This window comes from Cryptotermes secundus, unplaced genomic scaffold (genome assembly GCF_002891405.2).
Source record: "Cryptotermes secundus unplaced genomic scaffold, Csec_1.0 scaffold23, whole genome shotgun sequence".
Lineage (NCBI taxonomy): Eukaryota > Metazoa > Arthropoda > Insecta > Blattodea > Kalotermitidae > Cryptotermes > Cryptotermes secundus.
In genome coordinates this window covers 56,449-70,723 of record NW_019732377.1, presented here as the reverse complement: position 1 = coordinate 70,723, position 14,275 = coordinate 56,449, and the positions used below count along the sequence as shown (strand labels likewise).

The following is a 14,275-nucleotide window of genomic DNA, read 5'->3' as shown; positions in this document are numbered from 1 at the left end:
CGAATTTCGTAGCTGGTAAGCTACATCCAGACGAACCCGGCAAACCTCATCTTCTTGCTTGGAAAGTACTAGATAAAACCAACCATAGCACAATAGTAAGATTTGTAAATTATTCTCTGCGACTACTATGGCCATCTGAAATTGAGAATAATTGTTGTAAGGTGCTTGTGTTACTCACAGATGCAGCTTTCTATATGTTGAAAGCAGCAAAGTCCTTACAAGTATTTTATCCAAATCCTATACATGTAACCTGTTTAGCGCACGGATTACACCCTATTGCAGAAAAGTACGCGTACATTTTCCAGCTGTTAACGATTTAATTGCAAGTGGGGAAAAAACTGTTTCTGAAAGCAACAGCTCGNTGAATCTACTCTGTAGTCAATCCGTTCTGACATCGGAGGGAACTGTGTCTGGATATCGGTGGATGAGACAACCGATTTATGTGGCCGAATTTCGTAGCTGGTAAGCTACATCCAGACGAACCCGGCAAACCTCATCTTCTTGCTTGGAAAGTACTAGATAAAACCAACCATAGCACAATAGTAAGATTTGTAAATTATTCTCTGCGACTACTATGGCCATCTGAAATTGAGAATAATTGTTGTAAGGTGCTTGTGTTACTCACAGATGCAGCTTTCTATATGTTGAAAGCAGCAAAGTCCTTACAAGTATTTTATCCAAATCCTATACATGTAACCTGTTTAGCGCACGGATTACACCCTATTGCAGAAAAGTACGCGTACATTTTCCAGCTGTTAACGATTTAATTGCAAGTGGGGAAAAAACTGTTTCTGAAAGCAACAGCTCGTGTCCAGTTCTACAGAGATTGCCTACCTCTGGTTCCTCTGCCACCTGAACCTGTCCTAACTAGAGGGGGGACATGGATATTCGCAGTTTCATNCCGATTTATGTGGCCGAATTTCGTAGCTGGTAAGCTACATCCAGACGAACCCGGCAAACCTCATCTTCTTGCTTGGAAAGTACTAGATAAAACCAACCATAGCACAATAGTAAGATTTGTAAATTATTCTCTGCGACTACTATGGCCATCTGAAATTGAGAATAATTGTTGTAAGGTGCTTGTGTTACTCACAGATGCAGCTTTCTATATGTTGAAAGCAGCAAAGTCCTTACAAGTATTTTATCCAAATCCTATACATGTAACCTGTTTAGCGCACGGATTACACCCTATTGCAGAAAAGTACGCGTACATTTTCCAGCTGTTAACGATTTAATTGCAAGTGGGGAAAAAACTGTTTCTGAAAGCAACAGCTCGTGTCCAGTTCTACAGAGATTGCCTACCTCTGGTTCCTCTGCCACCTGAACCTGTCCTAACTAGAGGGGGGACATGGATATTCGCAGTTTCATTTTTATCAGGAGAATTTCAATCAAGTAAAAGAAGTGGTTACAAAACTTGAAGATGAGTGCATGGGTCCGTGAAGCAAAAGCGGTGTTTGGAAGTGATACTGTTTATCAAGATGTGAATTTTATCCATGCACATTTTTCTACAGTTTCAGAAGCCATTGAGAGCTTAGAGTCTTGTGGTGCACTCCTTCTTGGCTCACTTGAACTCGTTCACTGAATTCTGCTCCAGGCGAAATTGGAGAGAAGATTAAATGCAAGTTATAAATGGTGTTGAATTCGAAGCCAGGACTAAAAAAGATTCAGTCAATTAGTCAGTACTTGATNGTCCAGTTCTACAGAGATTGCCTACCTCTGGTTCCTCTGCCACCTGAACCTGTCCTAACTAGAGGGGGGACATGGATATTCGCAGTTTCATTTTTATCAGGAGAATTTCAATCAAGTAAAAGAAGTGGTTACAAAACTTGAAGATGAGTGCATGGGTCCGTGAAGCAAAAGCGGTGTTTGGAAGTGATACTGTTTATCAAGATGTGAATTTTATCCATGCACATTTTTCTACAGTTTCAGAAGCCATTGAGAGCTTAGAGTCTTGTGGTGCACTCCTTCTTGGCTCACTTGAACTCGTTCACTGAATTCTGCTCCAGGCGAAATTGGAGAGAAGATTAAATGCAAGTTATAAATGGTGTTGAATTCGAAGCCAGGACTAAAAAAGATTCAGTCAATTAGTCAGTACTTGATTGGAATTAGGGTATCTTTGCCAGATGAATGTTCCGAACCTTCGGTGCCAGTGTATAAATACTGTCCAAACACTTCAGTTGATGTAGAAAGATCATTCTCAGCATATAAACTCATTTTGACGGACAATAGACGCAGTTTGTCTCCAAAAAACACTGAAAGACTTCCAGTTGCCTATTGTGATGCTACTTTCTGCAGTGAATGATACATGTAAATAGGTGAGTCTGAATAAAGCGACCTGTTTCTTAAGTGCATATTGTTTTATTTCTGGTGCATATTTTCCCGCTTTTTGGCGCATATTTTAAGTGTTTTAGTTCATATCTTAGGTGTTTTTAGAGCATAAATATCCGGGCCCTAGTTATTAAGCACTACACCATGAACATTTATGGGGGAGCGGATGTATGTAACTCCACAATTCTTGATCTAGGTACTAGATGGAGGTACTCGTCACTTTCAGGCTCAGCACCTTTACCCCAAGGGGTAGGGGCCTCTGTACCAGTTAGATATAAGGCTGAATGGGGCTCCAGAGCCGGTCTGGACGCTCCTGCCGGAAGTCAAACCTCTGCTGTTCAGTCCGTAAGCTCTTCGCTATATGGATTGAAGTTTATGCTAATGAAATTAAAAGTATTTTTAAATTTTAGCCTTTGCACGCAAACTGTTAAGAACTGCTTCATTAATATGGCCAGATTCATCATTCCTTTGGCATAAAGTCGCTTCATTAATGCCAAGTGTAGAAGTAAGTATGAGAAGGTTCTCTACAAACATATCAGTAATATGAGACAGTGCTTAGAGTTTTTCCTTGAAAATAGCAAAGTTATTGCTTAAGTTTGCACGAGTTCAATGACTATTTGTTTACTCCCAGCAGATATTTAAACTTGAAATTTATCCTGTGCAAATTTCATTCCAAATCGTATTTATACTCTTAGAGCAGGGATGATTTTGCCTGGAATTAAATCTAAGAGATATGAAACCAGCAGAATATTTCAATTATATATAATTTTCTAATGTTTTTCTAACAGAATTGCAGATTTTTATATAATCGTTTTCTTTGTACATGTAATACAATTTTAATAGGAGAATAGTCTAAATTATATTCCTCAAAGAACCCTGATTTCATTTTACGTAACTTCTTTAAAAGATCTGTCGCTCTGAAAGAAAAATATGGTATAGACGCAGTTCGTTATATTCCTCGTTCTACCACTCCATTTAAAGAAACAAAAATGAAAGTTCACATTTGCCATCGTTCTTTTCGCTTATAGTTCTACTGTAAATCATAAATGTAAAAAGGTAAAGCTGTTCTTGTAATAGGCCACAGAGACCCATAGGGTTGTGAGAGGTCGAGGTTCCTCACATTTCCTCTAGATAACCGGCTCATAGATGGCGGTAAGATTGTCAGCCTTACGCGCCGGCCCCAGTAAGATTCCTGACGCTCATTTCTTTTAGAAGCTGAATCGACCCCAGGGTCATGGTGAAGCTAGAAGGATTAGGTAAATTGAGAAAGAAAATTCCGGCTCATCGGGACTTATTGTAAACCATTTTAAACAAAATTAAATGATGAAAATTCCATAAGTATGAAGGTGGGTTTCTTGTTCATTTTCTTACTTCAATTGTTCTTTTCTCTTTTCAGGCCTAATATCACGTTACTGGCAAATGTTGCTTCCCGAAATCAGCAATTTTCACAATTATTAGAAATTAATAACTAGTAAGTCACTTTATCCCTTCCACCGTGAATAAGTCCGCGTGTAGTTGTATGAAAGGAATCAAGAATTTACTTTTACCGGTTCTCACGGCCTCTTCGCTTGCGGATTTCTTATATTTTTCCTTCTACCCTGAAGATGGAGGCGATACGTTCCTCAGAAACGTCGGCTAACACCACATATACACGGTGCCAAATCCCAGAAGACTGCTTTCTTCAATCTTCTTCCTAATTCCATCCCACCTTCTACTCTAGACATTAGAAGGCAAAGATCTTATACTAGAAAGGGATTTCTGTAAGTCACGTGCATGATTCCTGATTCCTCCCTTTCCGCCAGAGAGCCTACTGCAGTTAAGTAAAAAGGCTTGGTACGCGAAATCCACTGAAGCAAATGTACTAAGCTCTTTCTTTTTTTTTTCGCTGAATTTAACATTGCGGTAGAGTAACGCTGATTAATGTAGGTTGTATAAAGGGAGAAGGCAGTAAATATTTTCAGAGCTTTCATCGTATTTTCTTACTTTTTCCCCTGTCTATGTAAGAGAAACGATTCTTGCTGTTTTAAAATTAACCAGGGTATAAAAAGAAAGGCGATGCCGCCAACAAGACATCAAACGACAGTTTTAACAAGATTGTAAGGCGAGAAACTTATTAAAAGACGAGTTCAATTTATGTTCACTATTCACTTGTTTGTAGGTGAAGCAGAAAAAGACTTAAATTACCTGTTACTGTTCTCGATGAAACCATCCAATTAGCTCCATCAGTGGAGACGCCTTTAGTTGAACAGGAATTTTAGCACCAGTCTTGAATGAGAACAGTTCAAAATCGGTTTTTATTTTATTATGCTGTTACTAGCTCAGACTAAATAGTACGGAATACGTCGGACGATTAATGAATAATGAATAATAAATTATATGAAAGGAAACGATCGTGGCATAATTTGTGGTGCTCTTCCGACATTTGCCCTGGAAAGTCTGAGGAAAACTATAAAAAGCTTAGTCAGGTCAGCTATTATCCGAGCTTAGATTTGAACCCGGGACTTGTCTGGTACGAAAAAGGAGTGTTCGATTTCGACGTTCAGTAACAACAGTCCAAACGCGTCTCCGAACTTAAGAGTATTTCAAACGCTTACGTATGTGAAGGAATCAACGTATGTTAACATTTTAATAATATCATAATACAAATATATGACTGTTTCATTTGATGATACAAATTCTTAAGATTGGTACATGTACAGGAAAGAATACATTTGTATGTCTCCTATTTGTGGCATGACCAGTTATAGGCTGGAGAACCTGAAAATAGTTTAAAGTGACATGTTTGTTACATAAAATTACAATGGATTGTTCTGTTAATGTCTGGATACTACGAAAGTAGTTTTGATATTGCCTACTTTTAGGCGTGTATCCAGAGCTTTAAATATGAAGGACTATTATAAGAAGGAGCTTGGGGATAACAAGACACTCTTCCTAGGTTCACACTTTCAGATCCCATTAGGACAGAAAGCAGATAATCCAAGTGTCAGACATACATGTTTACATAGCCTGCATATTTAAGCGTATAAATACAAATTTCACATTAATAGGATCAAGGAAATTCGCATTCTTAATTAATATTTTAGGCTTAGAGGAGAATATGACTGAAGCAAGAGTAGCCTCGTCTTCTAGCCTTCATAGTGGCAGCGTTCGTAAAGAAATCAAAGGTAATTGTTTCGGTAATTAAGGATGATAATTTAACTATGTCGCGAATAAAATAACACGTCTTCTTTAATTCGTAGAATAATCTATGAAGCTTAATAAATTAATCTCCAAAACATCAGTTAAATTTAACCTGCTATTTCCTATTTTTATGAAGTAGCAGCTCGTGTCAAGCTGCTTCTTGGGCTACGCTGACCCATAATTTCTTCGTGCATTTTGAGTGAAAGACCTAAACTTCATTTCCATATTTTTTTTCAAATTACACTAATTGTATTGCACACAGAGTTTCAACGTTCATCTATGTTTATTCTGCCACTCCTGTCTTAGTCCTGTGTTGTTGAATTTCACTCATTCAACATCTCCGTAGTTAACCACACCGTTAGGTGAAAACTTATGGTATACAAGCCTAAAATCTGATAAATATTTTGGCGGAAAGATATTTGTGCTTAATGATGGAATATTATGCCTCACGAAATAAAATTTACGTAAAATTTGTCTATAAAATTGACCTTCTCTTAGCATGAAACTGATCATTCTTCCATTCTTAAAAAGCAACAGATATCAAATTAATCCAATATACATTGATTAAATGTAATTACGGTGGTACTAAATTCGTAGACGAAATTTGGATTATAGTCAACAGGAGTAAAATATATTCTGACTCAAATATTTTCTAATTTACTGTTCAGATCTGTTTTAACCAAAATTCATCCAAACTGAATGAAAATTTGAATTGTGGTTATATTGCTGTCTCTATCCTAAGAAAAATTATTACATTATTCACTCCAGTTTAAAAGTGTGGCCATATTATTTTTGAAGTTTATTGGCAGAAGTTTTTGAAGCTGGATTGATTATAATTAATGCATGTGGAGGAGTCGATGAAATGAGAATTAGCAGGGGAAATTGAGGTACTCAGATAGAACCTTTCTTACTGCCACTTTTTCACCACAGATCCCACATGACCAATCCTGGATTCGACATCAGGCCAGCGGCGGTTGGCAGGGGTGTTTCTAAAGAATGATTCCATATTCCAGCCTGAACTCTATTGTACAACAAGTTCTACGGTTCGGATTCTGGGCTACGCGGACGGATGCGCTTGATCTCCCCTCGGTGGTTCTCAGGACTTACGCCTCTCTTAACAAAGAGCGCAGAATCCTTATTCAGACTTTAGAGACTCTATTTCTCTGCAGAAGTTTCCTTCCGAGATAGAATACCTGTCAACCACAATACATCAAGCCAACTGAAACCTCTCCGATCATATCTTGTAATGTTTTGGATAGACGTACTCTGTATAGATGAAACTGAACCAATGTGCACAAATGTGCATTTAAAATTAAATTGTCTTTACCTTCTTTATTTCCGACACTGTATCAGGAGCTAGAATTATGCGATACTGTTGAGTAACTGAAATTAAGGACCGGTTGAGATGTGTGACAAAAAAGAAATGGCCGATTTTAAGGCACTTTTCCCGGAATGTCACGAGACGGACTGAAGTGTACTGTAGAACAGTACGGATATTATATGGCAGTCCGTTATTCGAGTCTGGCTTCCCTCGAACGCGATAATTCATACGCTGCAACACGGTGTCAATCAGACCGCTCGATGGAGCAGGTTGTATGGACACTTCTCTGGAAAGGAAGGAATCCAATGTTCTCTTTTCGTATGATAGGCTTGTTTTTATTCGTAATAGTAAGGTCGAACATTGTTGGGCGGCGATGCAAGTTTCTAATCTGAGTCATAAATTTTATTTATATTATATCCCATAAGACCACTGGGAAGACCAAGGCGTAGGTGAGTAGACAATATTAAAATTGATCTTAGGGATATAGGATGGGATGGTATGGATTGGATTAATCTGGCCCAGGATAGGTACCAGTGGGGGGCTCTTGTGAACACGGTAATGAACTTTAGAGCTCCATAAAATGCTGGAAAATTCTTGAATAGCTGTAGATTTGGCTTCTCCTCAAGAAGGGTACAGCTCCATAATTAAGTAAGTAATATCCCATAACATGTTATGCTCCTTTGCCATCGTAGTTACAACCCGAAATTCAGAAACTCACCCAAAATTTTCTTATAACATTTTGTTCGTAATATGGCAGTTGAAGTGTGCAAGCCAAAGTAGGGGAGCCGGAATAGCTCAGTCGGCATAGCGAATAGTTACAGGCTGGACGAAGGAGGATTAAGGTTCGATTTCAGGCAGAGGTTAGAACATTCTCGCTTCTCTATAATGTCCACACAGCCCCTGAGGCCCGTCCAGCCTCTTATACAACGGGCACCAAGGGTTGCTTTCTAGGAGATACAGGGACAAGTGCGTGAAGATGGCCACTTAACTCTATCTAGTGTCAAGTTTAAGGTTAGTGGAGCTCTGCCCCCACTTCATAATTTTTCATGCGGTGGTGCTTAATTAAATATGCCAAGAGATAATTTACCTTTACTTTAAAATATTGTGGCGATTATGACTATTGCTAGACAGCGGTTCGGTAAAAACCGCCTGAAAGCCGGAACAGGGGAGACAGAGAAGAAGCCCATTGCTTGCCAACAGGTCGCTAGTACATGTTTCCGCTGCGATGGATATGTTGGTAGAAGTCAGAGCGTTGCCACAGGATTGACACACGTTTCCGGGGCAACGGATAACACAGAATGTCAACTAACTGTTCTAGGTGGTGGTCTCTATTCAGTTCTCCCTAAGTTATAAAAGGGAGGGCATGTGAGAACTCTCAGCAAAGTTAGAGAAGAGTTCGAGCTCCTTCATAGATGAGAAGTCATTCTTTATGCAGATCAGTCGGAAGGAATTCTTCGTTCGTAATTTGTCACAGTGGAAGAGAAGATACTCGCGGTACAGCAAGGAATGGACCAAGTCTGAGACAGTCATAAATTGTGAGCTGTTATAATATATTGTAATTTCAGTAGTAGTACCAATAAACCGAAGTCAAGGTGGATGAGATATAGAGAGAATGTAGCACGAATGGGGGAGAAGAGAAATTCATATACGATATTGGTGAGAGAGCCAGAAGGAAAGAGGCCATTGGGAAGACCAAGGCGTAGGTGGATGAACAATGTTAAAGTGGATCTTAGAGAGATAGAATGGGATGGTATAGATTGGATTCATCTGGCTCAGGCTAGGGACCAGTTGAGTGCTCTTGTGAACACTGTAATGGACCTTCGTGTTCCATGACATACTGGGAAATTCTTGAGTAGCTGCAGAATTGGTGGCTCCTCAAGAAGGGCTGAGCCCCATGAGTAAATAAGCAAGTAATTGCCAATAAATCCATTCACACAACTCAGAACTCATTATTATTCTACACGGAACCCCGGACACGTGAAAATATTAAAGTGTCAAGTTCAGTTACATTTTGCAGAATTTGCAGACAGAGAAGGGGAGAGCCGGTGGCCGCAGAATGCTATTTGTGTGTTCAAAAAACCGATTATGTTTCTGTTTCAGGTTAAAGGAAAGGATCCGGATCGTATTTGAAGAAGTGACCTTACAGAAAGGCGATTTAAGGTAAGAAGATTTCGTTCTTATATTGGAAGCTCAAAACAGATGCTGAGATCCTAATGCACAGTCGCCTCTCAACCTTAAGTACGTCGCCACGCGCTGTATCTAGCCTTACAAAGAGGACGCTTTCAGAATCTATCTCCAGAAGGAAATGACTGGAAACTGTATTTCATGCTGGGTATTGTCTGTGTTTCGCTCACGGGGTTTAAAATATGGAAGTAGAATAACCGAGGTAAATCTCCAACATAATTTGTTATCGACCAGTGAAGTAATCCGTCCCTCTTTCGAAGAAGCAGAATTGGAAAAACAAAATACAGGCTGAAGTATAGCGTCCCTGATAAAATGCTAAGAGAACACCTCCAAACACATAGAGCATACTTAAGATCTAGCGTGATATTGTACCCGTTTCTAGCAATTCTCTCTAATCACAGGCTACAAGAAGGATTCTCTCCTGAATACCTGTGAGGCACTTAATTGCTTAATGTGAACTGCTACACGCAGGTCACGGTAGCCGAGCGGTCTGAGGCATGCACTGTCTTCGCTCACTCGGAAGCCGGGATCGTGGGTTCGAATTACTCAGGGCATGGATGTTTGTGTGCGTTTTTCTGTGTTTGTCTATAGGTAGAGGCCTTGCGACGAGCTGATCACTCGCCCAAGGAGTCCTACCATATGTGTAAGATCTAGAAAAACCGAAGTGAACGGAGTTCATGAAGGTAGGCCTAGGCCCACTAGGGCTGTAGTGCTAAGGAAAAAAAAACTGCTGCACACTGCAAGTTGTGTAAGGAATTTCAGTTTTGCTATCACATTTTAATAACTGATCACCTAGCAAGTAAGTTGGAACAGTAAAATTTGGGGACCGTGTTTGCAAGATGACTGGTTCAGATCTCTTCCGCAACACCAAATATATTTTCTTGGTTTTCGTCAGTTCTCCTAGGCGGTGGAGGGGATAACACTGTAACCTCTCTTCCGTTTGACCCCTGCGTTTGGAACCGCTTGTAACTGATCTCTTAGTTACCCTTACGTTTGGCACCACTTGTCTGCATTTGGCCCGACTTTACGTCACTTATTCTTTACTTGTATCCCTTCCTTTCCCTGTGCTGCGGCTCACCCGCAACTCGTGTCTGGAATCCTCCACTGGAGTTACTGCACTCTTCCCTCTTCTCGTGGATGGTGAGAAGTTAGGTTGGAAGGGAGGAGAATTGTGGTTGTTGGTGCTGGTAGGCGAGAGTTCGTTTCCTGTACTACCATTAGGTGGCTCGCAAGTAGGGAAAGACGGGAGTAGCTGGGTTCTGCTCTGTAATGGGTGGAGATGTGTTATTATCCCGGGGTCTTACGAGCCTGGCTCCTGCAGGGCAGGAAGATCCTTACGCTACAATCACATACACCACTTCAGACTTTGCACTTAGTAATTATTTAATTAACTTAAGCTCACTGAACACAACGGAAAATCTAATAGTTACACTTATTGGGATTTAACTTGTAATACTTTTAGCGATATAACGTAGTTGTGTCTGACTTGGCCGAAAGTTGAATGAAGGCTGCCCGAGGTGGAATAATCTCTCTCCGAACCCTGAGGTCCTGGAATCACAGACTCCAAGAGAAATCCACTCCTCGAACATGTGCCATTGGTTTAGTTTGAAACTAGGAGGTTCCCTAAATTTGTGAATTTCCAATAGCTTTGCTCTGTGATTCTGGCAGATGCTGACCTGACGCTAAGGTTGACAGCGACTTGATGCATTAAGATCAGGGGATAAGGCTCCGGCCCTCCCGCTTCTAAGTTATAGCTGTTCCAAGCTGTCAGCTCTCAAATTCTCAAAGACTTCCCGACTTTGCTGAAACTGCCAGAATTCCAGGAAGTGTACCAGATGTTACTGCCTGTCCACATAGCAAAACTTGAAGTATGTCACTACTGAGTGTAAAAGTTGGCTATCTGCCGGATCTCTGTTTGTATTTACGTGATATTAACTTAATATAAATTCAATTAATGCAAAAGGGTCCACCAAATTATGATGAACGGTTACAATAACTTATACTCGTATTAAATACGAAAGCTTCCTTCTAGGTTCTTTCCATTTCATTATTCATTATTATCCAGTTATTCGACGCTCTGGGGCCTATAGTTTGATTTAATTAGGTTGTCGTTAAATGAATTATAAGTAAGGAACTGATGGACATTAGTCGCCCAAACCAGAAAGTTGTTTCTTCTAACGTAATTCAGGAGAGAATTGGTTTCCAATTTGTAGCAATATTAGAACAGTAAGGTAAAGGTAAAATTGTCCTTGTGCTTAACTGAGTAAGCAGTACACCATGAAGGGGTATGAAGAGTAGATATATAGATCCACATATTGTTTACCTCGGTACTACTTGGAGGTGAGTGGTCAGCTTCACGCCTGGGCCACTTTACTCCCAGTACCCACTGGATATGATCCGGTCTAGAAAACCGAAATTAACGGCTGTGAGGATCCGTTACACTGACCACGCGACACCCTCTATCCGCTAAAGTTGGCACTAATTTCGCCGACAAGCGACGGTCGCTCGGTCGATATAGTTCGCTTGCGGACTAAAACCAGGGAGTAGTAGTAGACCCACTGGATATGAGGCTGGGTGAATTCCGTAACTGGTCTGGACGACGTGAAGAGAAGAAAATAACGCCCTTACAGGGACCCAAATTCCGTCCTCTCGGCTGTCCATCTCGTAGCAATTTTTTATACCCACTGCGTTATCCCTGCTCAATAGAAAAATACATTAATTATAGTTTGCAATATAATATACTTTATTTTTAGTGCCCATTGTGTTTATTATAATATATTTAGGGTATTATAATAAATATATTATAATAAACACAATAAACAGAGAAAATGATGCTCGAGATGGTTCAAGTTCGTATAGCAATAGGCGTGACCAGAGTGGTTTGAACGGCTGTTGTACTGCGATGTGGAAAGCAAATGGAAAAACTACCACATTATCACTTTTCCTGGATAGTCTCTTTCCAAAAACAGAAGATCGCATTAAGTGGAGAAACTGTTTTGGAAGAAACTGTGGACCTGATATCTGCAGATTACTGATGAATGAATGAATTTAGGGTCATGTTTCATTGGGCGCTCTGGATCTATACATAGGAAAGGCACAAACAAATTTAATTTAATGTAGTAAACAAAATATCAGTTATGAGATGAAACTGTTTGTAGCGGACTATCTTTCTCTGGTTCTCACATGGAACACAGTTTTCTTCCTCTATTCTCTCAAACCATTTCCCTGGAAATCGCAGTTTCCCTTTCACGTGACGGAAAACGAAATCAGAAATTTCCGGTCCCATCATTCAATAGCTCTTGCTGCATTTCACGAGGCAGACCCCGAAGATTGTCAACTCTCAGAGGGAATCGAAAAAGGGAAATATTTTTTAAAAGGGAATTTACCCTTTCTATGATGACAAACAACAAAATGTCGTTAATAGAATTATAATTGGAAGGAACAAAGGCACACATTTCTTGCGAGAGCAATCTGGACACTTTAATAATGAAGCAGTTTATATGGTGATTCTAGTAAGATAAATTTTCTGTTAGTTTTAATTAATGGAGCATTACGCCATGAAGAAGTTTTGAGGGGTGGAGAGTAGCTCCAGACAGTGGACAGACTCGCACACCGTCCATTTTACCCTGGGTAAACAGGTCCAGGTACTCAGTGTACCGTAGGCTGGGTGTTTCCAGAGCAGGTATGGACGTTGTGGAGAAGAGAAAAATTTATTGCCCCTTCTGGGAATCGAACCTATACTCTTTGGCCGTCCAACCCTTACCCTAGTCGCAACAACGACTAAGCTATACCGACTCCGGTAGTTCTAGTAAGTTTCTTTATATATCATATATATCGTGGAATATAGACATATTGCTAGGCAACGACCGTTACTAGGCAGCGGCCCGTGAGCAACAGTGGAAGTGGTGTTTTCCATGTGGTCCTCTCCGAATTTATATCAAGCGACGACAGCGCTGAGATGAGTTGAATAGTGTTGTGTTGGTTGGTGAGTGATTTAATTAGAGGACCGCTGGGATTCAGACCGTGTGAGCTGTTGCTGTGAGTAGCTGCTAGTTGAGGCACGGGTCAGTTCGGAAACACAGAGTGAGGGGAACGTCCTCCGCTGAAGCCGTTATCCAGCAACGAATGGTGAAGACAGCAGACAGAAAAATCTTAGTGCGTGCAGTGGTGAATTGTAGAGTGTGTGTGCTATAGCTACTTGTAGTTACATTCTGTAAGAATTATATAAATCCTGTTATCAATTCAAACCTCGTCTATAATCTTGGTTGGATATTATCAGGCAGAGGACATATGAAATATATTTAAAAATATTACCTCTCAAACTGTTAGGTATCCATCAATAAAATCACATTCTCTATGCTTACCAGGATTTTCAGTAGGACTGAGAACATCGTTGACTTTATCGTAGAATGATCAAAAAAGTCGACAGAGAATTTATCTCATAACATGTATGAGATTAAGAACAAATAAAGCAGAGTTATCCTTCTAACAGGCCGTGGAGGTTCGTGGACTTGTGAGGCGTCGAGGCTCCCACATTTTCTAGACACTTGGGTCATAGATCTCGGTGCGGTGTTCAGCATTACGAGCTAACCTCTCTTTAACCCCAAAAAGATTCCTGGTACTCATTTTTGTTAGAGGCTAAGCCGGCCGAAAATTCATAATGCAACTGAAAGGAATTAGCAATTGAAAAATCCAATGACATCATCGGGATTCAAACTCACGACCTTCTGGCTTGTAGAATAGGGCCTCAACCAACTACGATCCCGCGTGCTCCAACATGTATGAGAATATGTAGATAAATTAAATTGTTTAATTGGTTTAGATTGTTTCAGTTTACATTGGTACACATACGTTTTGAGTGGTGATATAAATATTATCATTGCCCTCGTACACAGATCTGTGACTTGGTTATTGTCGGAATGCATGTCAAAGCCTTGATAGAAGCTGGCGTTTCTGTACAATTTCCGCTTTTGCCCAATGGGCTGAGATGTAGTATACAAAGAGTTTTTCAATGTATCTGCGTCGGTAAGGCGTCTTTAATCTAATATTTCCATCCGCATGAATCTGTATCGCGTANTATTATTATTATTATTAATTTAAAGCCATTATATAGACTGTCTTATTTATATTCTGTTTTTTAGTTATATCTGTATTTCTATGTACTCGTGCTAACTTTGTTATTGGCCTCTGTGCTGTTAAGTTTCCACGTAAATAAACACGAATTGAATTAAATTATTACGTCTCGTACATTACATCATGGGA

The 14,275-nt window shown here is 40.0% G+C and overlaps 1 protein-coding gene across 1 annotated transcript in view; it reads left to right on the top strand.

The window, feature by feature from the left end:
- Positions 1 to 8,989, top strand: part of LOC111867557 (cubilin-like) — a gene marked incomplete at its 3' end in the record, with an annotated part of 638,701 nt that extends 629,712 nt beyond the window's left edge. The window contains exon 6 of the mRNA XM_023857538.1: positions 8,930 to 8,989. Coding sequence (XP_023713306.1) covers positions 8,930 to 8,989 — 60 coding nt within the window. The remainder of the gene's footprint in view (positions 1 to 8,929) is intronic.
- Between the last annotated feature and the right edge of the window lie 5,286 nt (positions 8,990 to 14,275).